This window comes from Aythya ferina, assembly GCF_964211825.1.
Source record: "Aythya ferina genome assembly, chromosome: Z".
Taxonomy (NCBI): domain Eukaryota; kingdom Metazoa; phylum Chordata; class Aves; order Anseriformes; family Anatidae; genus Aythya; species Aythya ferina.
Genome location: NC_140299.1, coordinates 53,649,160 through 53,675,890, shown reverse-complemented (window position 1 = coordinate 53,675,890; position 26,731 = coordinate 53,649,160). Strand labels below are relative to the sequence as shown.

At 39.2% G+C, this 26,731-nt stretch overlaps 1 protein-coding gene across 8 annotated transcripts; it reads right to left on the bottom strand.

Moving 5' to 3' along the window:
• On the bottom strand, nucleotides 1-26,001 carry LOC311426829 (S-adenosylmethionine synthase-like). 8 transcript variants are annotated; one of them, XM_084503509.1, is made up of 10 exons: nucleotides 24,931-26,001; nucleotides 21,149-21,242; nucleotides 16,354-16,431; nucleotides 12,651-12,773; nucleotides 11,895-12,007; nucleotides 11,000-11,143; nucleotides 9,364-9,582; nucleotides 7,631-7,813; nucleotides 4,734-4,867; nucleotides 1-1,472 (listed from the first exon to the last, which is right to left on the bottom strand). In XM_084503509.1, exons 2-10 carry the CDS (start codon nucleotides 21,219-21,221, stop codon nucleotides 1,370-1,372), a joined length of 1,170 nt encoding a protein of 389 aa, XP_084359635.1. In that variant the 5' UTR covers nucleotides 21,222-21,242; nucleotides 24,931-26,001; the 3' UTR covers nucleotides 1-1,369. The 8 variants fall into 8 exon arrangements, with proteins under 8 accessions (XP_084359635.1, XP_084359634.1, XP_084359636.1 ...); XM_084503508.1 differs by lacking the exon at nucleotides 24,931-26,001 and adding an exon at nucleotides 24,508-24,685; XM_084503510.1 differs by lacking the exon at nucleotides 24,931-26,001 and adding an exon at nucleotides 24,169-24,187.
• Nucleotides 26,002-26,731: the final 730 nt, after the last annotated feature.

Below are 26,731 nucleotides of genomic sequence, written 5' to 3'. Positions count from 1 at the left end.
TTCGTTTGATATTAACACATTTATTAAAATATCAGCTGCAACACTTGGAAATAAAAATATTTTGATTGACTGCTGTATGTAGGCTACATAATAATTTACCTAAATTTTCAGCAATAACTTCAGTCTTGATGATTATGTCTGCTCTGGGCATCATTTTTCAGTTTTGAGGCTACAGCTTAAGTGATTCATTTATAGACTTGCAGTAGGAAAGCATTTTGAAAAGATGTTAATTGATTTTGTGGAGCAATTGTTTTGTCTCTGATTTTGTACTAAGCACTACAAATTTAGCAGAGGTAGCCTTTTTCTGTTTGCTTGTTTTAAACAAGGCACATGTCCTCTATTGTTTTTGAGGAAGATTTCACATTGAGCAAAATAGCTACCCTATGAAAATAACATTAATTGAATACTTATTGGAAGATTTGCTAAAAATGTGTAGGCAGAAGCTCTGGAGATTGGATGGATAGTGCTACCTCCTGTATGCAAGCCTTTTCATCTTTTCCAGTCCTTGAAAAAAAAAAAAAAAAAACAAAAGCTGAATGATTTTGAATTCTCCCTCTCCATTTTGTGCTCTTAACCAGAAGTCAAAGGAAAATAATGTCCTCCAAGTGTTTTTTTGCAAAAAGATTTTACATTTCAGAAGTGACTAAATGAAACTTAACTGAAACATTACACAACCTTTTCCAACTCATGCAGACATGGATATTTTCAGTTTGAAAAGGAGTAACTATAAATAAGTAAAAGCATTACAACAAAGGAGTCCATCAGCTTTCACAGAGGTAAACCTACAACACTACAATGTTAAAAGCAAACAGATAACACTACCTCAGACCTAAGTACATTTAGAGTTACAACAAACTACGTTCTGAAATGGGTGTTTTTAATCATTTGCTCTGACCAGAAATACCGTAACTAAAACTGTAGTTGTGGAGGTCACTGCCCAGAGAATTTAGGCAATTTGCATTATTTCTTTCTCCTGTCACAGGCAGCTGTTGGAAGTTACCTTGCCCACTTCAGGACAAAGTTAACTGGGTAAGCAGTAGCAGGCTTCTCTGGCAGGACAGTACTGACTTTGACAAGCATCTGTACAATTTACATCTGATGGAAGCCAAAGGCCTAAGTTGTTCACACGTTACCAAAGACAGAGCTGAAAAGTATGTTAATTGAGCTGCATACATTTAAAGAGTGAGGTCATGGTGAAAGCTAGAAATTAAATACAATTATTTTTTAGTACATCTGTTAGCTACACAACGTCATTTAAAAAAAAAAAAAAAAAAAAAAAAAAAGAGTAGATACAGTCTTTTCATGAACAGCTTGGAATTGTATCTGATTGTTAAACCACCTTTCAATTAAATGAAGCATTCTGAAAAGCTTAATACACAAGCTTTTTGGGTATTTCCCACGTAAATTCTTCTCTCCCAAAGTGCCCATAGCAAGCTGTTTTTTGATAGATTGGCCTCTTCAAATCCAGCTCCCTGAATGAAAAGAAAAAACACAACACTTTACTCCAGTGTGTTTTGTGATTTAGACATGTCGGAGGGACAATCAGTATTACCCCTAGAATAAAGATTTAAAATATTAGGCATTGTTTCCTTGCCCAGTCACTAAGCATTACATCAGGAAAGGTAGTGAGCTGATAGCTTCAATTTAAAGTAACTACAGTCAGCTTTCTTCAAATTTAACAAAGATAAGGTAATACAGTTAAGCTTTATAAGCAAGCACTCTAATGCAGAAGCATTGCAATTGGAATGAAGTTCAGGTATACCTGTGCAAGCAAGAATGCATTTTGTGTTATTGTGAGTCTAATGCAGAATATTTTTGAGTGCTACTCTTCTAGATAGACAATGTTGATCTCAAAAAAAGCAGCCAAAGACGATCATCATCTAGTGGACTGAGTAATTGTGGAGGTTTAAAACTGCTTATGTCTACTGCACAGACTCACCAGAATAGGGCATAACAATGACTGTGGCTAGATAAATAATGAAGATGCAAGTCATGATTCTTGGGTTTTAGTCTGCATCATGTAGCAGATTGCAGCTATGCTAAATGGTTAGTCAAAGGTATCTACACCCATGTTTTTCTTTATATCAGGCAAGGCCTGACATTTTCCTCTATTTGTGCTTTCTTCATTCGTTATTATTATGTTTAATTATCTTTAAAAGCACGTTTAAAATAGATGATTCATATCTTAAGCTGCTAGAGAGAAAACCAGCTGAGGAATAGCGAAGTAAGAAAAGCAACACAAATACTAGCAGGATTGTTAATTCTTTTTAGATGGTGAAGATATTACATATTCTAACACTTAAGGGGTCATTTGTGGATCTTATGATGAACAGCAGCTAAGTCTTGCCTCAAATAACATTTTATGTAATACGATCACATGCTTCAAGAGCCACTACAGTCATCCGTACTTGATTGTAATAGCAAAAAACATCAAAATGTGAGTTCCAACTAGATGAAAAGTAAGACAGCATAAAATACTTCGGTGCTTAGTTGGTTAGAATTGGTAGCTAGCACCATTTAAAGGACTTTAATGGTCATGAGGTAAATTTACCAAGGAAATATTCACTAAACAATTATCTTGGTTTTGCCTGTTTTCTGCCTTCTGTCTTCGCAAGTTCTGGGACTAAGAAAATGTACTTTAAAAATGCAGTATTTTTTTCTGTACCAAATCAAGGAATGTGTCTGGGAACCTCCACACAAACTATTGATGGCAATGAACTGCCATAATTACAAAGGAAAATTAGAGTTTCAATTCAATTTGTAAAACTGATGACATGTAGAAAACATTGCCTAGCAATTTAAGTTGCCATAATAACTCAGAATATATATATTAAAAAACAACAAACAAAAACAAAAACTTCAACTCTACGCTCAGTGTATATGTTCAGAAAACATTCTGAAAAGAATTGTAAAAGGTTGGCCTCACTGGAAAAATATTGATACTGTCTCATAGTGGATTGGTATTGAGAAACGGCTCCCTCCTAAGGAAAAAAGAGCCCTCATATTCATTCAGATGTTGGCATTTTCCCCCTCATAGTCAAATACAATAAAGAATTCTCCAGAATACATAGACCAGAATGATATTAATAGCTCCAGAGCAAAAAAAAGAAGTGAATCATTACAAGTGGTTTCCTCAAATAATGAGACATCAAACACACATGTTAGCATTTCAGAACTGATGTTTTAAAACCAGTATTGCTCAAAGTGACAGACTCAATTCATGAAGACTCTTGCTGCTATCTGTCTCAGACTTGAGCTCCCATGTCAAATTCTACAGATTTTAATAAGAAGTAAAGTTTGTGTGGCAGCTCCTTTAATAGAAAAAAGAGAGAGTGTCTCTCTCCATTAGTTGTATATTTCACAAAATGAAGTCAAGACTGCAAAGTTTGGTGAAAATCGTCCAGGAGATTCAAAACTTCTTCACGACTGAGAGAGTGAGACTCTATAATTAGGTCTCAGGATGATGGACTACAAACTTGTAATGACATCTACCTCCTAAAAGTTCACATCCTGAGTTGTTCACAAAAAGGACAAAAAGAAGGAAAAATATTAGGGTCAAATTACTGCTGCATGGTGTGTAGGCGGGTCACTGCTGATAAGCACAGGAGCTGACTCTGCTTCTCTCTTCCAGCCTTTTGTGCTCTGAGAGAAGATCACAATTCCCATGCTTCTTTAAATATAACGACTATGTCTGTCTAAAACACCTCCTTGCTCAGGTCCACAAATATTTCAGAAAGGTATATACCTGGGTTGGCTGCAGGAAGCAGCCTGAGTAGTTTTGGATTTTCTTGTCCTCAGTGACTGCGTGGTAGCCTCAATGACTCATACGTTTCTGATCATAACTGACTTTTCACTTCAGGACATCTCATGGCAGGATTATTTATTTATTTATTTATTCTCCCCCCCCACCCCCCGTTGTTTTAAACACAAAATACTTCAACCTCTTAATGAGGCTTAAGAGAGCATTTAAGATACCTGCATTCCATTTAAATTAAGTTTAGCTGACTTCAGATTTCCTGATGCAGAACACAGGTTACATTTTGCTCTTTTGGAGAAGCTAGTACCTTACAAGTGCTGCTTTCTCTTTGGGGCTAATGGTCAACATCCCCAGAAAAGCAACAGCAAGCACCATTCTGCCACTACTGTGGTAAGGCAACGCACAGTTTCTGTGCATGAGTAAGAGCAAATTACGGCACTAACTACCCACTCATTTCAAAGGGACTGCTAGTAAAGTGAAGACACCAGAATCTTGCCGTCTCATGGCAGCTGACTTACAATTTGTTGCCACCTAAAGATCGAATGCGGGGAGACCATATTTAACCGAGTACTTCTTTCAGTAAGAGGCAATATTTCTGATGCTCTCCAGATAAACCTGGGACGGGGAGGCTTACACTCTACATCTAATGTTAAATTCTAATTCTACTTAACCAAGCTTGCTACCACCTGACTAATGAACTGCTCCATAGCACACTACCAGGGTTACTGGGAGATGTGGCATTATACAGTTCGGCCAGACCTTACTTATTCAGAACATCTTGTGATAGGATTTATGAACCAGGCTTTGTATGCTGTACTGAGTGTGTGGGTCAGGCAACAGCAGAAGTGACAGCAGCAATAGACATATGATGAAGGTGACTTCTGTGAGGTTAGGAGCCAGAAATATTAATATTAAACTGCTTTAGAAAAGCATTAAGAACACGATTCCTTTCAGCAAATACTAATAGCACACAAACCTTATGATAGCTCCAAGGCGTAGATCAAAGTTTTTCTGTACAATCTCGAGCAGCTCTTCTTCGGATCTGTCTGAGGTTCCATAATGAAACACTGAGATCGCAAGAGGATGACTCAGACCAATAGCATATGATAGCTGTGGAAGACACACACATAACTCAGATGCAGTTAAAGAGTCCTTCCTACATTTTGTTTAAGAGAAAGATCTATCTTATTTAACAAGGGAAGTTCATATGTACTTTTTCTGTATATAGAAAGCTAGGAAATATGTTTTTGCTGGTTTTCTTTTATGTTAGGAAATCGCCTATTTTCTTCATAAAATGTTCATCTTGATCAAATATTAGACCTGGGTGACAAGCCTTAAAAGCAAAAGAGGTACCTTCTACGTGCTCAGATACTGTCATTTTGCATCCTTCACCATTGGTTAGACTCAAGGACTTCAAGCCCCTGAGACTCCAGGTTCTGAGATCTACAAATATATATATATATTTATTTATTTTTTTTCCCAGAGGCAAGTAAAAAAAAGAAAAAAGTATGTAGGATGGGTCTTAAAAAAAGAAGAAAAGCTTTACTTCTTAAAGCACTTTTTTTCCCAGAACAACTTTTTGCATGCACTGTCTTCATCCAATACTTTCATGTACTTTTAAAAACACAATTATCAGAAAGACACAAAGTAATGCAGGGAGTACTGCCTGCAATTTCATTATATTCAGCTCTATAGCATCTTTCTGATGTCCAAGAATCGCATTAGTTTCTTTTCACCATAGCACAGTACTGTCAAGTTCTCTTGAAATCTATTTGCTTTTGTCATTCAGTCCCTTTCAGAAACATAGTCCTCCTGTAGCATAGGCTAACACATGCTTCATTTTTTTTTTTTTAATCAGGATGCATTTATATGAAAATGTGTTTTGCTTGAATGTAACTAAGCAACATAAACCATTTCACTGAAGTTCACAGGTCTTCCTCACTGTGTCTGGTTTCTGCAGACTTCAGGAAGCAGTAAGTCCAGTGGCTCAGTTCTATCTTGGTACTTTTTAGTAACCCAGAATTGATTTTTGATAGAAACTACCCCAATAATGCAAATCTTCCCCTTAGATAATTTTGAGTTGTTTAACCATCAGTCGGACTAAGTATAAGTCACTGTAATGGTAAGCCTGTTTTTCATTAAAAAAATAGGCTGATAATTCTATATAATGCTAAATAAAAACTACATGGTATGTGTGATAATATACAGCTAATCAGCCTGCAGTTCCCATCTGGAACTGCATTTTGCCTTTTTAGTATTAAAAGCTGGTTAGTGTGGAAACAATGTCCATAGCAAAGCCAGCTCAATCATAAGCCTCGCTGGAGGCTGGCAGGGTCTTACAATACAGCCACTACTGGGATGAAAACACATTAATATTTCCACTTGATAGATTTTTCCATGTTAATCTTTAATCCAGCCTTCTACAACTTACAAGGACCTTTGCTTTTCTGCTCTCATCCTCTTCTCTCTTCCTTTCTTCCCAATATTGCTAATATCTGACATCTCCGTATTTTGCTGTTTACGAAATTAATCTTGCCTTGTCTACTACAGTCAGACTCGGGAACTTAAGGAGGGTCTCTAAGAGTAATGAAATAACAACATTCCCACCTAACTAATGAATTAAGACAGTGATATATGTGTTCAAAAATACCACTACAAATATGCATACCAAGTCAGAAATTTGTATTCCCTCAGGAAAATAATAAAATAAAATTAAAATAAAATAAAATAAAATAAAATAAAATAAAATAAAATAAAATAAAATAAAAATAAAATAAAATAAAATAAAATAAAATAAAATAAAATAAAATAAAATAAAATAAAATAAAATAAAATAAAATAAAATAGTAATTTGGTAAACATTGCTATCTGTGCTTGCTGTATTCCCAATCTCCCCTTTTCTTGTTTTACTCAAGACTTTAAGTTTAATCAGATATCAAACACATGCACATATAAAGTAATGGGTCTTGTTCCTAATCAGTATGTCTGGGTATCAAATCCTTGATTTTAAACAGATTCAGTGGACCTCCTCTCTGCTCAATGGTGAAGGTAAAGAACTCTAAACATACTTCTCCAACAAAGCATCAATCAGATCACAGCTTGATCTGGTGTATTACCAACTGCCTGGACAAACCTCAATTGTTTAGCATTTACTTTGGATTTGTACTTAATGGTGTAACTGTGTAAGTGTCAATAAAAAATCTCCTTCCATTTCTTAGACTTAATAGTCCCCAAAATTCATGCCTGAGAAAGGAAGTGCATTTCTTCTGAACATATAAGATTGATGAAAGTTGTTCTTGTATTAAACTCTTTAAAAAGTCTTATATAATTGAATTTTGCTTTTAGTCTTAGCTCACACAATAATAGTATAACAGGAACCCACGACAGAGAATTTGCAGTAGCTTTTGGGTAATTTCAAATACAGCTTGAAGTGGTTTAAGCTACAAGCAATATGAACATTTAGAAGAGAAGGTTGCGCAGCTGCATCTAGATACTGCTAACATAGCTGTCTGTAATGTGCAGTGCAACACAAGTTGAAGTGCTGGAAGTGCACATGTGTGGGGAAGATCACTTGAGTTCCCTGAAATAAAAGCAGCAATGGTATAGTGCCCAGAAGCAGGGGTAGCAACAGAGCTGGAGGAAGAGTACTACTAAGAACACTCCTTGTTTCAGGTACTTCCTGGTCTGTGTCTTTGGCTTCCCTCACAGGCCTCCTTAACACTTTCCCAAGACGAACACCCTGGAGACCCATTTTAATATGGGACATGATCTTCTTAACCTGGAGTGGGACTGTGATTTTGGCATGTATTCTGAGGGAAAAACTGAGGAGACAGAATTTCTGTTATGGTGTATTACTTCCACAGTTGCCCTTACCTGGATTAATACTCTTTTGCAGAGACCAGCTTTTACCAGTGATTTTGCAACCCAGCGAGCTGCATACGCTGCAGAACGATCGACTTTGGAAGGGTCTTTTCCAGAGAAAGCACCTCCGCCATGGGCCCCCCAGCCTCCATAGCTATCCACAATGATCTTCCTGCCAGTCAGTCCAGCATCACTCTGCAGGACAAAAAATTGAATATTCATGAGACACAACAGTTTATCCAATCCCATGCTAGGTTACTAGGTACAGCTTTATTTCGCATTTGCCACAGATGCAACTCATTGTTCACAGTACCTACTTTCACATACAACTGTTTAATGAATGGTATGTACATAACTGGAATTATTTTTTCAGGGATGTACTAAACCATCCCTGCTGCAATAACGTTAGAAAACTACTAAGAAAGTGGCATAACTGAACGTGTCACAAAAAGTGTGCTGCCTTCAAATCAGCAATGTTGAAATACTTTCTCTGGATTGCTGACCAATGACTTCATTCAATAACACTTGACAGAAGTGAAGAATTTTGAGAGACAAAAGGCCTTGCTGAACAACAGATCACGTAAGACCCAAAAGGTTAACAAGCTTCGCTTACATACACATACTAAAGTGGAAGCAGTAGCTTCACAGAGCTGCATCTCAGTGCTGTCTCGCACAAGGGCACTGAAATATTTTATCTGAGTTTATCCAACGGTTCACTGGTGGTACAAGGACTGCTTGATACTTCTCCTTGCTTCTTCCCACCTGCCTGCATCCCCAGTGATGGAAAACCACCCTTTTGCATGGACTTTGGCCTGCTTCCCACAACTTGATGAGATGATTTAACTTGTTCAACCAGCAGAGAATTATTGTCTTTCTGTGAGATTAGCAAAGCTGTTAACTGCAAGCTGTTAAACAAACACTAGAATGTCAAGAAACTCCATCCTAGAACAGCATTAACTGTTTAATTGTATTAATTTAGTTAATACACTAACATTAGATCTCCAAATAAGTAATATAGGAGTAAAGCTGATATTTATTCCTCAGTGAAAAGAGTTTCCCTACACCATTCCAGTATGATCATGAGCACACCTTGTAAGTTTAGTAATTTAATTCCTTACACAAAACTAAAAAGTTTTGTACAATGAAACTTTTTACAAATTCATAGCAATGACCTGCTTATTGGTACTAGTATGTTGAAACTGGAACAGAAGTCAAATTCTAACAAGTAGCAAGGGGTTTAGTACATTAAGGGTTCCATTAACTTTTGTGAAGCTTTCTGAATGATATAAATGTAGATGCTTGCTTATTTATATGTAGAAACTCAATTATAGAAGATGTAGTTATTTCTGTTTTTTTTTTTTTTTTTTTTTTTTTTAATTTTTATTATTATTATTATTATTATTATTATATTTTGTTTTTAGTGTGAAAGCAAATAGATTCTTCCTGTCAGGCATTTTAGCATGTGACCTACAGGAAAACATTCAGTCATTTAAAATACCTTCTGAGAGCAAGACAAAAATCCAAGAATCTTTATAATTGGCTATCCAAGCAGGTACAGCTCAGTTTAGATGCAAGCTGTTCAGTACTAAAACTCCAGTAGAAGTGACTGAAGCTTCCTTAAAAATATATATACTTTTTTATTTAAAGTCATAGCAGTGCAAGACAGCATTTAGAAATGTGGCAACATCTGTTCAGGCTTTCTGAATCCAAGCCTGTTTAGCCTTTCTTCTTTCAGAGCACCATACCTTAGGACCACCTTCTACAAACTTTTCACTTGGAAGCAGATGATAAATTGTTTGCTCATCAAGATACTTCTCTGGAATGACTTCTTTAACAACTTTCTCCATTAGCTCCTTCTGTATGTGTTGTAGAGGTACATCTGGGGCATGATGTACTGAAATCACAACTGTGTGTACTCGGATGGGTTCCACTGTTCCATTGCTGTCCTTGTATTCCATAGTGACCTGGAAACAAATCACTCAAGGTCAGCAGCACCTCTATGGCACTCTTCTTCAGATGGAAAACTAGTTGGAAAATTAAAAACAAACAAACAAAAAAACACTTCACAATTCTTTTCTACAGCTAAAATAAAATAAAATAAAATAAAATAAAATAAAATAAAATAAAATAAAATAAAATAAAATAAAATAAAATAAAATAAAATAAAATAAAATAAAATAAAATAAAATAAAATAAAATAAAATGGATGAAAATTAATGGGTTGTTGCTCATGTTTAGTATCACCATGGGAACAGATACAGAAAGTGTTAAAGTACCATCACCAAAAGAGTTAAGTAAAGGTTATTACATGTGTTTCCACAGAGATAGAAAAAATCAGCTGGTATGATACAGAAGCCTAAGATTTCTACTGACAGATGCTAAACTCATTCAGTTTGGCATGCTAACGTAACTTCAAGTAGTAAAGCCAAATTAATTTTTGGAGAACCCTGCTGAAATATGTAACTGTAGTTTATGATATGGTGGGCTGTATCTTTTGCTACACGCTGCATGCCTTTTACATACGTGCAAATATATGGCATTGCTTCATCCTTAATACAGGTTTTCTTGCAGACTCAGAAGACATCTACTTTGCTACTCTTCAAAAATGTTTGGATACCTACACTATGGCAGGCATATTCATGTATTCTATGCACTGCTGCCAAAAGCAACGGACACAACTCATGTTGCACTGTAACAGCTGCAGCAGTACAACTCAATGCAGTTCATTCCCACTAAAGCAACAACAATTAAGAATAAAACACTGCACTGCCTTGGAAATGCCACATGCATAGATTTCCTTTCCTCTGCTGAAGATTTCACAGCCTGAAAGACAGATGACTTACTGCCTTTGAGACTGCCAAAGTACATCACTCTTACAGTGTGGCACAGTGACTCATCCACTCAGCTCTGCAACACGGCTGTTAGTGGCTCTGACCAACGATCAAATACGGCATATATAGGGTTTGACACAAAAGCAGGCCTGCTTTAGCTGAGAAACCATAGAACTATCTCAGTCCAGGATTCTGGAATACTGGTATTTGTTCAGAAAACAAACAAACAAACAACAACAACAAAAACTGCTTGATGACAGTAATTTGTTAATCTTAGACTCCAGGGGAAAAGAAACGAAATGCAAGTGTTATTTTGAAGAAAACTGCAAAGGCACTGACAGAACAGATTAAACATCCCATGTGTGCTACACACATGTACCTTGTGAAATTCACCCCACCTTGGAATATAAAATAGACACCACCATTTTTGGGAAAACAAACAAACAAGAACAATATGAATCCTGGTTTAGCAGCAGACAGGGTAAATGATTTCTCTTGTTACTCACCCTTAAAGTTTGTAAGCTCCTTTTTATGCTTCTACTTTACAAACCTGTGTTTTCCCATCTGGTCTAACCCAGGGCCATGTTCCATTCCGTTCCAGAGCCTTTATCCTTGCAGTAAGCTTGTGTGCCAGGAGGATTGTTAAGGGCATGCATTCCTCGGTTTCATCAGTGGCATAACCAAACATCAAACCCTGCATTGAAAAACAGAGAACTGTATTGAAAATCAGGGAAAAAAGGCCACATATTTCCATGTTCTCTTTGCATTTCTGCACCTGTCTTTGCCACACAGTACTTTAAAACCACCCAAGCCTAGAAATATACAGCAGTAATGTGCAAAGTGAACACAGCCAGTCTGAAATAACATTTATACATCTTCATGCACAAGAATCAGAGATACACCAGGATTGGGTTCCCAAGAGTGACTTCAACATCCATAAGAATCCAAAGGATTAATAGATATAAACCTCATAAAGACTGCTCAGTCCTCTCCCATTCATGGCAATTAAAATAATGCTACATCTGATGCCTGAGAGGCAGAAACGGGCTACTCAAAAGGACTCGAAAGACCAGCACTGCCACCTACTGATAAAAAGGTTAATTGTAGCTCTAGTCAGTAAGGCCGCAGGAAACAAGAAAAGCCACTTTCAGTGAAGCTACTGATCATAGAATCATAGAATAGCCCGAGTTGGAAGGGACCCATAAGATGGCTATGTTACTTTTTCTCCTTCTCTTTTTATTTTTATTTATTTAACTTATTTATTTATTTATTTAATTTATTTATTCTTTTATTTTTTTTTTTCATTTCTAGAGGCTAAGAGAGTGCACAGTATTTAGCCATTCATTCTTACAGTACAGTTGCTTTTAAGGCTCTGCTCCAACACAAATCTAACTCTTTGTGCATATAGTAAATCTGAGTAAGTGCCTGGAATGAAGTCCCATTACCTGATCCCCTGCTCCAAGGTCATCATCACTCTTGCCATGGGAGACAGCATGCTTGATCTCTTTACACTGTTGTTCTAAGGCCACTAAAACTGTGCAAGTCTTATAGTCCAATCCTAATGAAGGGAGTTTTGGAAAGTTAGGTCATATATTCTTCAAAGTTCAGGAACTGCTAGAGAAACATTTTTGGAATATCTAGTTATTTTGGCTAAGACTTTAATAACTCTAAGCATGTAACTTTCCTAAACTGTCATGGCTTTGTATTGCTAACAGAAGCAGACAGTATCAACACATTCAACAGTCTCAAGATCTGGGCAAGTACAAGGTATTAGTTGAAAAATTAGCTCTTTAAACTGGTGTATGAAGTGTAGCTGTACAAGTTGCCCCACAAAAGCTTGTGATGTTGCTTATAATCCTTTTGTAGGCTTATTCACCCCAAGCACAAGGAGCACCAGTGTCAAAGCTTTTGCTGTACAAACCTGCAGATATAACCATCTTCTGACATTTGAGCAAACACCAGTTCTGCATCAAGGAGCAAGAGGTAGATGGCCCTTTCAAGAACAAGTCTTTTTGAACATGCCAACTTCGAATAGCTTCCCCAGTACCAGTTGTGGCACTAAAATTGTATCAACCACTGTGCAGTTTTCTTGTAGGTCTGGATACACGTTTCATTTTATTTTCAAGAAGACCGTAAAAAAACAAGACTGTGGCCACATGCAGAATAGATCCACCAATGAATGCAAGAAGGATCTCACTCACCTTTAGAAGAGTCATCATACCCTATCCTCTTAAGGGTCTCTCTTACAATTTGTTGGTAATCTACTATAGCCCGGGATGTGATCTCTCCACAAAGCAAAATCATTCCAGTTTTTGCTACACACTCTGCAGGGAAAAAAAATAAATTAATTAAAAATATAAATATACACTGCTACTATCATTACAACTACACAAGAAGATTCTGAAGAAGGTTCTATAAACAAATGATTACTTATAGAGGAAACTCAGAAATGCCTTAGCATAAGCATAGGTCCATGTGCAGTTACTCTTCTCTTTAGCTGATACTAACATTAAAATCAGTACATGAGGGTTCCATCTAATGCAATTATCCTATCTTGATAGTAGCCAGCACCAAACATTTATAAGAGCATGTCAAGTCTACAGCACTGTGCTCCAAATGCTTTCCTGGTCTACACCAATTTCAGCTCAGGGACTTGCTGAAGCTAGAGGGACATCATTTATTAACAGATGGCATTACCAGTCTGACAGATTTTTGTTACATTAATTCACACAGTTGCTCTTAGCAACCATGAAAACTTTTAGCATCTACAGCATCCTGGAGTGGGAAGCTCCACAACTACATTACAAATTCTGTGCAGAATCATTTCATATTGTTTCAAGCATCAATGTGGTCTTCAAATCTCATGTCATGCCTTCTACATTTTGTGTTAAACCATACTGCATTCAACCACAAAAAAATCACCGCATCAATACAACCTACAACTATATAGCTCTATTTCATATCCCATTCAATCCCCTGTGTTCTGAACTGAAGAGGTCTAGGCTATTCATTTAAAGACATCACATGACAATGCTGTTACTATTTCCAGGGCTTTTTACAATCTTGCTATTGCCTTTCTGGGATGGATAAGAGGAACAGACTGCACACAGCATTCACAACAGGCAACCCCGAATTTACATACTGGCTTAACAATGTTCTCAGTTCCACTGTCCATCAGCTTCAGTGCAATCCCTAACCCTCAGCATGGGCTTTTACAGCTACTGAGAACTGACTCTTTCCACAGAAATGTGTGTCTGTGACAACCCCCGTGTAATTGTACAACTTCTGTGTGCTTGCAATGAACCTAGCCTTTAATATTTGGGGTTAAGTGTGCTCTCTTTCCCCTTACATAGACCTAGGCTGAATTTCATCCATCACTTTTACCATCTCTTCATCATCTAATCTGAATAATTTTGTTTTCAAGGTTAAGTATTACAGGCAGGCATATGCTATAAGATTGTAGAGGTATGGACTGCAGTATCACATAAAGACAATTAAGCTTGCTTCACTTGCTAGTTTAGCTTAGATAATCTGTTAAAAACAGTGCAGGGCAACCTTTTTTTCTGTTTGCAAGAGGAATTAGTCTATACTGAACTACTGGGCTATATACCAACTCACATTGTATCTCTGAATTATGCTGTGAACACAGCATGGTGGTCTTCAGTGAGAGTCCATAATAGCACAGTAGCCCTAAACCTACAGAGCACATCAAACCCAAGCAGCGATACCGCTACAGCACAAGGTATCCTGATAACATTAGTTTCACACTCAGCCCTGTGCTCCTGCCCTACTGACCTGTGATCTTCTTCCTGCCTGCCTGACTGTAGCAGACCACCTAAGTGTGTGAGGCAGGTATCATACTGTGATTCCTGTACTGGCAGAAGAGACCTTATATTCCAGGCACAAAGAGGAGCAGAATGACTTGCAGCATTTCCTGTGTGGTCCCTACCAGCAGGGAAAGTCTTTCCAGAAGAACACAAAGTTACAGAACCAGGGCTTGGAGAAACAGCAAAATAAGGCTCCAGTCATTACCAATAGTCCCTAGAAACATTCCCAGGCCAGTAACAACCACACAAAGCTTTGACAGTGACGCAAGACTTCATGGCACAAAGACACTTCTTTTAGTATGAGGAGAAGAATGATTCATCTTGCTACCTATGACCACTTCCCATCCTGATTGAAATTTAATGCAACCAAAAGAAAGCATGGCTCAGGAGCTGCACTACAGCTGCAACACATAACTGAGACCTAACAACACCCCCATTTGTTCTACTCGAGAGAAAGTTAACTTACAAGGTTTGGGGCTTTTCATGGGGGGATTAATTTCTTAAACATTTAAGCCTTCCCAAAAGAATACACCACTTCCCAGAAGAATACACCACTACAAGGTAGAAATTTCCAGTTCATTTTTATACTGTCATGGTTTATGGTTAGCTAATTTTTTCTCTTGACTTTGATTTGCTGAACACACTGGGAAGGATCTCTTATTCCCAAGAAAGCATTTGGCTTGCACTTAACCAGAGAGGAAGTAGAATACTGATTTTGCCTTTGGCTTTATGTTACTTGCACACAGTATTCTCCTGCTTGACTTTACTGCTATATCTTATGTCAGCAGCACATAGACCGACCAGCAAGTGGCACTTGCCAGTGTAATAATTAAGAACTTCATATGCAAAACTCACTGATCATACAAGCCCAAGCAGCAAATAAAATTCAGAGAACTTCATATAGTTTTTTATATTGGTAGATAGAACCTAGTTTCAACATCTCCATAAATTACGTTTCATAGTTACATAAAAATGTGGTGTTACAGTGACTTAGTACTTGCATAATGCTTTTATTTTTCTTTCAGAAACTTTGAGGGTAGGCCTGACCGATTAAATAGAAATTCTAAGTTTTACCCAGAAACTGCTTTTTCTTCTCTAAGCAACTATTTTTTTACTTTTTATTTTTTTAAAAAGCAAACTGCATCTGGTCAACCAATTATCTTTTCCAGACTTATACATTAATGCTATACTCCAGTTTTCTGACTCTAGCCAGCAGTTTTAATATTTTTCTAATTTTTTTCTCTTATCCTCCCCCCCCCCCCAACAGATCACAGGCATCAGGGATTTACCTATGTAATCATGTCACACTTCAGTCTTCTTTTTGATAAGACCAACTGATCTTGTTTCTCACATCTCTTGTGACCCATTTTTAGTCCTTGTCATTTTTGCAGTGTTTCTCTGTTACCAGCTCCAGCTTTTAGAAGCATAACTGCCTGCAATACTGAAATACATGCTTCACCAAGTCTAATGTAAACAGTAAACCCTCCCCCTACCTCTTCTCATTGCTTACATCTGTGCCTCAAGGATCAAAAGAGATTTCTTAGACCAACTGACACATTAGATCATGGTACTCCCAAGATGCTGTTGCTCCAACTATGGCCTGTATCACTTATTCTATGAAAGAAATGGCTTTGCTCTCAAAGGCCCTTAGAAACATTCCCATTCTGTGTTCATCCCAATCCTAAGAACAGTAAGTTCTTAGCCTCCAGTTTGATCAGAATCACATACAAATGAACTGGTTCTGTAAAGGCACAGCAAATATATATTTAGCACTCAAGGATTTTAGTTTTATTAATACATTTTACTCACTATACCAGAAAATGTGTCCTGACATATACGTTTCCTCTGTTCTCTCTCTCTTTTTTTTTTTTTTTTTTTTTTTTTCTGTTCATGTTCTACAGTCTTTTTCCTGTCTTCCCTTCTCCGAGTCAGCACACAAGAACTGGCCTCTTGACTGACTATTGAAGTGTTGACTGCCAGCCAACTACTGCAAGAATTTTGGAGCACAGGATGTTTTATCAACGGAGATTACTTGTTGTGCTTCATTAATCTGTTTTTCTATCTGCTTTGAACTTACCACAGGCAACCTTGGCATCTGGATCAATACTGAGATGAGCATCTAGAACAGCATCACTTATCTGATCACACATCTTGTCTAAAAGAAAAAAAAAAAAAGAAACACATAACATTTATTTTTGTGATAAAAACTGAAAAGTGAAAATCATAGTAAAATTTTATTTCCAGTGGCCAAGAGACTTCTGTTTATAGAACATCTGCCAAGAGGCTATTTTAACAACTTAAATTCTGAACATGTCTTAACCCGTGTTCACAACGCTCCTCAAGTCAAATCTAACAAACATATTACTATGGTCTGCAAGGACCAGCAGCCTAGTGGGTCAGGGACAAAGAGAAAGACCTGCAAATGCATCCAGAAATACTATTTTTAGGAGAAGAGTTGTAAGAAGCATGTTCTGAGCATGTATTTAAGACAAGCTCTTTCAGTGAGGGGTTTGCATTCCTACCCTCTTTATTGCTCTTTCTGCATTTTATTGCTCAGGTCTGCCCTGAGCCTCCTCTTCTCCAGACTAAACACCCCCAGCTCCCTCAGCTGCTCCTCACAGGACTTGCGCTCCAGGCCCCTCACCAGCTTTGCAGCCCTGCTCTGGACACGCTCCAGGGCCTCAATGTTCTTCTTGTAGTGAGGGGCCCAAAACTGAACACAGTACTTGAGGTGCGGCCTCACCAGAGCAGAGCACAGGGGGATGATCACCTCCCTGCTCCTGCTGGCTGCACTGTTCCTGCCACAAGCCAGGATGCCAGTGGTCTTCTTGGCCACCTGGGCACGCTGCTGGCTGATGTTCAGGCAAGCATCAACCAGCTCCCCCAGATCCTTTTTCTCTGCACAGCTTTCCAGCCACTCTGCCCCAAGCCTGGGGCGCTGCATGGGGTTGTTGTGGCCAAAGTGCAGGACCCAGCTCTTAGCCATGTTGAACCTCATCCCACTGGCCTCTGCCCACCCACCCATCCTGTCCAGGTCCCCCTGCAGGGCCTTCCTGCCCTCCAGCATATCAAGACTTCCCCCCCAACTTGGTGTCGTCTGCAAACTTAGTGAGGGTGCACTCAATTCCCTCATCCAAATAATCAATAAAGGTGTTAAAGAGGATGGGCTCTAGCACCGACCCCTGGGGAACACCACTCATAACCAGTCACCAGCTGGATTTCACTCTCCTCACCACTACTCTCTGGGTCCAGCCATCCTGCCAGCTTTTAACCCAGCAGAGAGTGTACCCACCATCATTACAACAAAAAAAATCGTAAATACATTCAGCCATACAACTACGCAGCTAGATCTACAGCACTGTCTGAATCCATAAACCAGGTGTCTTTATTGTTTGCAAGTTTACATAATTATCTATGTAATTATCTATGTTATTGTTGCTCTCCTGTGGGAATATCATTACATATGCAGGTAAACTAGAGAGCCCAAAGATGAAGTTAATGAAGGAGGAGTGTAACTGAATGTTCACCTTAAACAACTTATTTACTTTTAATCTTCTTTGAAAGAAAGCATATAAGAATGAAATTATAAAATAACAGTTATTCTATGCCCCCAAATATCTGTAATTCAATGCAAAGTTTAAGGCTTAAAGTGAAGTTAATATGAGAACTGCAGAGTAGTATAGAGTGATGGAAGGGACCATCACCAGGAATGATGAAGGATTCATTCAGAAGGGACCTTTCAAGGTCACTTCAGAGCTAACCAAAAGTTAATGGATATAATTAAGGATATTTTATTCTTGAACACCAACAGGCATGGGGGCTCCAACCACCTCCCTAGGAAACTTGTTCCAGTGTTTGCCCACCCTCATGGTACAGAATTTCTTCCTAATGCCCAGTCTGAACTTCCCTGGCACAGCTCCGTGCCGTTCCCTCCTGTCCTGACATGGGTGACCAGGGAGCAGAGACCTGCACCTCCCTCTGCGCTTCTCCTTCTCAGGGAGCTGCAGAGAGCCACCAGATCACCCCTTGTCTTCCTCTTCTCCAGACTGGACAGCCCAAGTGTCCTCATAGGACATTCATGAGTGAGAAACCACATTTGAACCATTCAGAAACCTGACATTTCACGAACACCTGTTAAAGGAAACTATTAATTCAGTTAATCACTGTAGCTTATACACATTAGGACAATTATTTTTCATTCAGGAATTTAAATTGGGATTTCACAGGCCAGAGCTGGTAACACCCATTGAGCCAGAGTTTGGCCAAAAATTTGGCCAAAGTGACAAAAACTGGCCAAACGGCCAAGGAGCCCATGTGAAGGCGCCTCCCACCAGCTGCAGACCCTGAAGGCCACACCACCATGGCACTGTAGGCTGACTTGCACCCAGGATGTTTCAGCCCTGCTCCTGCCCCCATGTGCACAATCCCCTGTCCAGCAGCAGCTCTGGTGGTGACACCTCTTCTGGCCTCCCATATCCCAGAGGTTTCCTGTACTCCTCACAGGTTTGTGTTTGCTGACGGAGCAGGCTGCACATTCAATTTCCATGACGGCGCTAACAGCTAGGCCTAGTGGCCCATCGATTTTAAACTTACAATTTAGGTCATTTAAATTACTTGAGAGACAAGTTTAATACCTGTCAATCTGCCAAATAACAAATATGTACTTTTCAAATTTTCTCTGAAAAGAGACTTGCAGTGTGTTCAGCTTTCCCACAGATATGCAAAAAGTGCTATTTTGATTCCCCTAACAGAATGGTACAACTTCCAACATACTTTAAGAGAAAGGAAATGTGAACCATGCTAGCCTGTAACTTTGAACAGGTGGATCTTTGTGCCATCAATATTACCTCAAACACAAATTAGAATGAGGCTAAAAGCAAAGCACAGTTCCTAGCCTGTACTGGGCTCTTCGGTCATGTCCTCCCAGACACAGGACCTTGTGTTGTCCTTATTAAACTATATCCAGTTCTCACTTGCCAACTCTTCCATCCTGTCCATATCCATGTAAAATGGCTCTCCCTTGCAACATGTCCACCTCACCACCCAGATTAGTGTCAGCAGCAAACTTATGAGGGGGCTTTCAATGTCATTGTCCAGATCATTTGTGAAGGTATTGAACAGCATGAGGCCCATCATCGACCCCTGGCAGACCCTACTTGTGAAGGGCTGCCAGGCTGCATGAAAGGCATCAATCACCACCCCCTGAGTGTGGTCTGCTAGCCAATTTCCATCTCTCAGATGACATGTCCCATCTATATCTTGCCAGTTTGTCAAGGATGATACTCCAAGTAATGATGTTGTATTGGATCCTCCCAGTCACCTATTTCATTTGGCTTATAATCATTTATAAGTGGACTTGTTCCATTACCTTCTCAGGGTTTGAAGTAAGACTAATGGCCCCGTAGTTTCCCAGATCCTCTGTGGGGCCCCTTTTGCAGATGGGTGTGATCTTTGTCCTCTTACCTTACTGAAATTTCTTGCTAGAGCATTTACTTACAGGATCACAAACATGGTTGGTTATATAAGTTATATTGTACCACCACTGATTAAAAAATGACCACAGTTTGATGACACAAGGACGTAAGATGAAAGACAGAAACATCATGTGGTCATAATTTCAGACCCAGAAATTATATTTAAAATCCAGTGTAAATTCAGTAATGCCAAGCTCAAAGTTTATTAGATGGCAAATATGCCAACTGCCCTGAGTCAAACTGAGCCCTGAAAGTTGCAAAATAGGTTTATGCCACAGAATCTGATGCTCAAGCAGAAATGGCATAACCTGGAACAACTGATAAGTTTTATTGCCTTCAGCTATTTGCCCCATTACAACATACAGCATAGTGTTTAAAAGCAAATAAGTGTTTTGCAGCGGTTCTAGATGTGACACACTACATGCTGCAGTGGTTTTGCAGCTCTTGGGCTATTCACTAGGGGCTGGGCAGACAGATGTGACACTATAACTGGTCTCACACTACGCCATTCCCACATAGCAAACTGCAATCCTGAGAACACAGATACACAACAAAAACTCAGCTGCAAAAAGTTTAGTGTTTGACATCAGCCTTATTTTCTTACTATTAGGCTTTTTGTCTTTTATTTTAATATGGAAAGAAGTAATGTTAATTTTAGCCTTAGAATTAAAATGATCCATCTGAAGGTTAAAATAAAAGGAACTGTTGCTACCTTTACTGCAAATGTAAATCACTAGTATTTATGTTGAAGGTCCAAACTTCCTCTACTCCACAAGTTAACATATCTTCTAGATGCGCATCTGTCTAAACAATGTTGTGCGGAAAATAACTGATTTTAATGAACAGCAATTAGAGCTGAAGCATTGTCTTTCAGTCCCAGACCCTGGAAAATAAACTAGTTTTGTACCGCCTACAGCATATGTAAACTTGCATTAGGGACAGCAACGTGGCAAAACAGCTATATTTAGTATCTGGAATGCAGCTCTCAAGAAAATCAAAGCTCAATATTCCAAATGTTTCAGAAATTGAGACAAATGATCACCTATGTAAAAAAACATATTTTTTTTTCATTGCAGAATTACAAAAGCAATCAATGCACTGTATATGTGGTAGCTCTAAGTCTAGTTGTAGAAGATGTCTCCAAACTTCTTCCTCTCAAGCAAAAGTTTAAAGCCCTTCATGCCAGACTATGTTACATACTAAACAAATAAAACAAATTCTTGCCAAGCAAACAAAAACATTAATCTGAAGTCTAATCAAAGTAATTAATTGGTTCTTTTTTTTTTTTTTTTTTTTTTTTTTTCTCCACGAGGGAAGATATGATTAAACTCCCATCAAATAGCATTCTTCAGTGCAAGTATTAATAAAAGCAAAGTTTCAGTCAGTATTTTGACTTACCAGAATGTCCTTCAGCAACAGATTCTGAGGTAAAAAGAAATCGCTTTTCTTTTTTTGAGGTATGACTTGACATGTCTTAGTATTTTTAGCGAGCCTGTAAATAAGAAAGACCCAGAGCAGCTACAGAACAAGCACAGACAGAACGTGAGGTGGAAAGGTTAATGTATCTATGCAAACAGCCGACGTAATTGCTTCCGCATGTTTGTTCCTCAAAAGATTAAGGCTGATCTTTATGGATCTTAAAAAGCATTGCTACAGAAAAATCTTTCATAAGACTTTTGTGTTTGATTAACCTTGGTCCTGTTAAAGTCTGCAGAAGTGTAATCATTAAGTTAAATGTGAGTTAAATGTAAGTTAAGCCAGAGTTTAATACTTTTGCACACTTCCCCAAGCCTCCATTCTTACTTGCTTCTAAGTGCTAAGTAAAAAGCATTTCAAGATAGTAAAAAACACGGAGATTTTATCTGAATTTGTAAGGGCAAATGAAGTTTTATCTTAGGCATAATACCCATACACTGTACTTAGCTTCAGTGATGAACTGTGCAGAAATTTATCTCTTTTTTATACAAGAAGATATGTTTACAACAGCTCCAGGTGATAAGCTGTGGTCTTCTTCTCAAATACTGCTTTTTTTTTTTCAGTGGCTCAGTGAAGAGCTACATATATATAACAACCAACAGCATGGTCTGTAGAGCCAGTAGTAAAGGCAGCGTGTTCGTTATAAATTACCTTGAATTCTGAGACTAAAGGCTATGCCCTTGCTCAAAAAATAGTAAACTTGTGTATGGTCAGGCTTTCTCAGTTCATTTTACAGAATCCTTTTCTCCTACTGTTTGCCTTGATGAAGAGATACACTAGGGAACAGCTGGATTCAAGATATCTAAAAAAAGCAAGCAAGCTCCGCCCCTTTGGAAGCTTGTTTTATTTTAGCATTTTTTGGAATACATTGCAATTGCACATTGGAATAGTGAAGTACAACACAGTGTCACAAAGCTACTTAGGAAACAGCAGGTGTGTCTGGTCTTAAAAACCCCCTGTTCCCACTGCAGTTCTCCACTGCTGCAATATACCATGTTCAGCTCAGCTTCACTAAATCAGCAGCCATTTCCAAAAGTCTTGCTCCATGACCTAAGCATGTTATACAGCAACAAGAGGGGTACTGAGACACAGGTGGAGAGCTACAACCGAACACCTTATTGGCCATCATGAACAGAAGACATCACTCACTAGGCCACCAATAAATGTCTTGTGAGGGGTGTCTGTTCATTCTGCAAAGGCTTCACTGATAAGAGTGTGTCTCATTTCAGGACACATCTTCCCATTTATGTGATATATGTGGTAATAAAAGCAGTAATGAACATAAAACACTTAGACAAATGAGCCAAAACCAACAGCATGTGGGTTTTTTTTTTTCCCCACATACTTTACCTCACTGTAAGCTTGTATTTCTTGTTGCAATACATTTACATCCTGAAAGTGTATACTAGTTTTCCAGAAATAACTGCAGTTATTTACTGACAATGTAATGAAAACCACATGAAGAGGAGGAGGCAAAAGACCACGTGCACCCATTTCAGTTTTGCCTTTTTTTTTTTTTTTCATTATTAATCCTAGGGGCAAGAGTTTTCAGCATGTAACACTAAAGAGCACCTGTTCTCAGAGGATTGCTCATGTGTGTGAAAGAGAACAATAAAGACTTTACACCGCAGTTAATGATTATCAGAAATGCCCTTTGAAGTCCATTAACTCACTTGTTTTATTTTGTTGACTCTCTTTAGTTTCAAAAAGTTCATTATAATACCTCTCAAAAATAAACTAGTCACAGAGATATGTGTTCTTGGAAGGATATCACTTCTGTGCAATACCCTGAGCTCAAGTTCTGCAAAACACGTTGTACAAAGCACCTAAAAATGTTCACATGAACAATTTCAGTCTTCTCCTGCAGCTGACCTGCTGCAGAGGAGCTCTGCAGAGAAGGACCTGGGGATGGTGGACGACGGGTTGGCCTTGAGCCAGCAGTGAGCCTTTGTGGCCAAGAAGTCCAACGGGATCCTGGGGTACATTAAAAAGAGCATGGCCAGCAGGTCAAGGGAGGTGATCCTGCCCCTCTACTCTGCCCCAGTCAGGCCTCACCTGGAGTACTGTGTCCAGTTCTGGGCTCCCCGGTACAAAAAAGACAGGGATCTCCTGGAGAGAGTCCAGAGGAGAGCCACGAAGATGATACGGGGCCTGGAGCATCTTCCCCATGAAGAAAGGCTGAGAGACCTGGGTCTGTTCAGCCTGGAGAAGACTGAGGGGTGAACTGATCCATGTTTATAAATATCTGAAGTGTGGGAGGCAAATAGAGGGGGCCAGGCTCTTTGCAGTGCTGTGCAGCAATAGGACAAGGGGCAATGGCCAAAAACGGGAACACAGGAAATTCCACACAAACATGCGTAAGAACCGCTTTACAGTGAGGGTTACAAAATGCTGGAACAGGCTTATATTCATCTATCACCGGTGAATTTTCTATAACAATGTGAACTGCTTCTCTAACAGTCATGTTTCCTTTGCCTCACTTGCTAATGCTTCTTGACCAAGTGTAAAAAACACTGTTGGTGTCACTAGATGCAAACAACTGTTATGGAAAATGGAGAGATGATCCGGAAGACCTTCCACAGATGTAATCACTTCCACTATTGCTCTGTAGCCCATGATCTCAAAAAGAAATCGCTATTTGAGCCATAAAACTGTACCAATCCCAACTGAAGTCCACACATATCCTGCTTGTATTTGGCACACCATTTCGGTATTTCAGCCAAAGGCTTCCCCCTTGTTGTTTTACAAGCTTATTTTTGCCACAGTTCTGCTATTTCCTTTCATTGTCAATACAACACTTCAGTTCAACTGGCTTATAAAAAAAAACGCAGCTTTCAGATATCTCACAGCTCACGTAGTTCTTACATCTTGGTCACTTTGTTCAGTTTTAACAACACATACTGCAGCTTAGACCATTCAAGCCAGCCTGAAATGAACGTCACCTGAGGCTACGGGGGACAGGAAGGTTCTTCTGGGTATCCTTGGCAGAATGAAGAATAGCCATAGGGTTCTGGTTAGAATTATAGCTTTATTATTACATAAAAACTTTAGCAGTCAGCATATCTCATTCCTATGTAAAATTTCTAGCATTTAGCTTACAGTTAATGTAGAATGCCTAATAATTAATACAGCTATCTTATTATATAAAATTCTTAGTTACGTGGACTTTTCAGCCACCTGGATCCTCTGCAGATCATATGTCAAATTCTTAATAATCAGCATATAATACAGCAATCATACTCCACATTCAGACTTCACCTAAAAGAACATGAGTCACTCACTCAGTCCTCAGAGGAAGAAGATGATGGTGGGGGTGTCCCTGGCCTCATGGGGATCAAAGGTTTTGCTGTCCAGCAGCAGTTCCAGTCTAAGCCCCAGTGAGGGCTTACTGCTGCTTGATTTTATAGGCAATATCTCACATGCTGTTAGGCGTCCCTGTTCCATGATGGGTGTCGCCACGTGTTGGTGGCCCAGCACCCAGGCTTTGATAACGCTGAAGGGCTTAATCACACCGCCAGCAGGAGGCTTGCCTGCTAGTGGCTGTCAACACACCCTGGTGCCAGGAACGGGGGACAGAGAAGGGCAGTGGGGGGCAATACATGGCGAGCTGACTGATGTGTTACAGCTCTTTACCTTACTGTTGGTTCTGCTAACCATATTACAGGGGATTGGGGACAGGGGGGTATCAGTCGCAGTTTACATACCTGCCTCAGGAAATTTCTGCAGAACAAATGCTGTCCTAACTGGCAAATTTACTCAGGATCTGCTCTCTGGATTGTTGCTGGCACTCCACAAAAATTTCTGAGGTGATTTCCCAGGCCTCTCTCTGCTAAGCTCCATTGCTAGCCTGTTTCAGTTCCTCACAAGTCTCCCCATACACGTTACAAAGCTGCGTAGCTCCTACCCTTTTCCGGGTGACACCTTGCAACTTCGCAGCTCTCTCCTCTGCCGTTTCTTGCTTCTGCGTGCAGACAAGATTCTCATCTCTTTTCACATTCTTCTCTCCTGGAAGACTATGTTTTGCTGTCTCAGGCTGATCAGTGGTGGAACCCAGATAGGTCTATAACATCTACCCCCCTCACTGCAGACCCCAATTCATTTAAAAGCAAACTTCTACCAGGTGTAGAAACACCCCAGCAGAGTCTGAGGCACAACTGACTGACATCCACAAGTTCTTGCAACTATTGCCTGGATCTTACTCTCTAATTTCCAACTCCTATTTATAAACTTCAGAGATTTCCACAGCATTTCTGGCATACCTGCTGAAATATTCCTTTCAAGAAGTCTATTACAAATTCATTCCAATGTGGTATATGCTCAGCAACTTATTTCTGATCTAGCCTCTGTACTTTTTGCTTCAGCTGATAGAGGAACTGAGGCAAATCAATTACTGATTACTGCAAGCAGCACCTTCTACTGCTAGAGTGCAAAATCTTATATTTTGATTTTTTTTTTTTTTCAGTCTAGACCATCTTGGATATCTAATTCCAGTCAGTAAGCACAGTCAGATGTTTAAGAATTAAACCACGCTCTCAGTGTATTCTCAGATTTGAATTTCTCCAAACCTAGAACATTTTCACCCCAGCAGTGTGGGCAAGCAATTTGAGTTCTTGGCTTCTTCTCTAAGAGGTCTTACATGAAACCCACTATGTAGAGAATACCTCTTCTAGGAACTGGGGAAAATAATAATATGATGATGATGACTAAGATACTGCCAGACTAAAATCTTTCACAAATTCGGGAATATTCCCGTTCAGTTACAAGAAAAGACTAACAATGAAAGTAGTTCTGTGTAGTAAAACCACTTTGCAACGGTGTTTGAATCACATCAGCTGGAGCACAACTTCACTGAAACCATACGCCTATATGTAGGCTTATAAATTATATATATTCCAGATGGACTGTCGTTGTGGTATGAACTAAATGCCAACAAGATAAAAACATGAACGTAAACCAAAAGCCTCTAGTTGCAGCTGCAAAGGAGAGAACAAAGTACATAAAGCAAATGATTTGAAGTGGCAAGGCTGGTTGGGCCAGTAATAAAACAAAAATAGTAATTAAGAAAAAAAAGAAAAAAGAAAAAAGCTACTTTGAAATTCACATACAGATTTTAAAATATGATGTATAAACAAAACTGAGAAATTCTGAACATCACAGCCTCTGTGAAGTGTCATTTTTGGTGTATACACATTAGATGTAAAGAGCCAACTCAAGTCACCTGTACCAGGCACCAACTTCAAGATACTCTCACTGACACTCCCAGACCTAAGGAAAATCATTCTTAATTCGTATTTCCAAAAAATCAGACCATGTGTCTGAGAGCACTGTCCAAATGCTTCTGGAGTTCCAGCAGGCTCAGTGCCGTGACCACTGCCCTGGGGAGCCTGTCCCCGTGCCCGAGCACCCTCTGGGTGCAGACCCTTTCCCTAACCCCCAGCCTGACCCTCCCCTGTCCCAGCTCCATGCCGTCCCCTCGGGTCCTGTCGCTGTCCCCAGAGAGCAGAG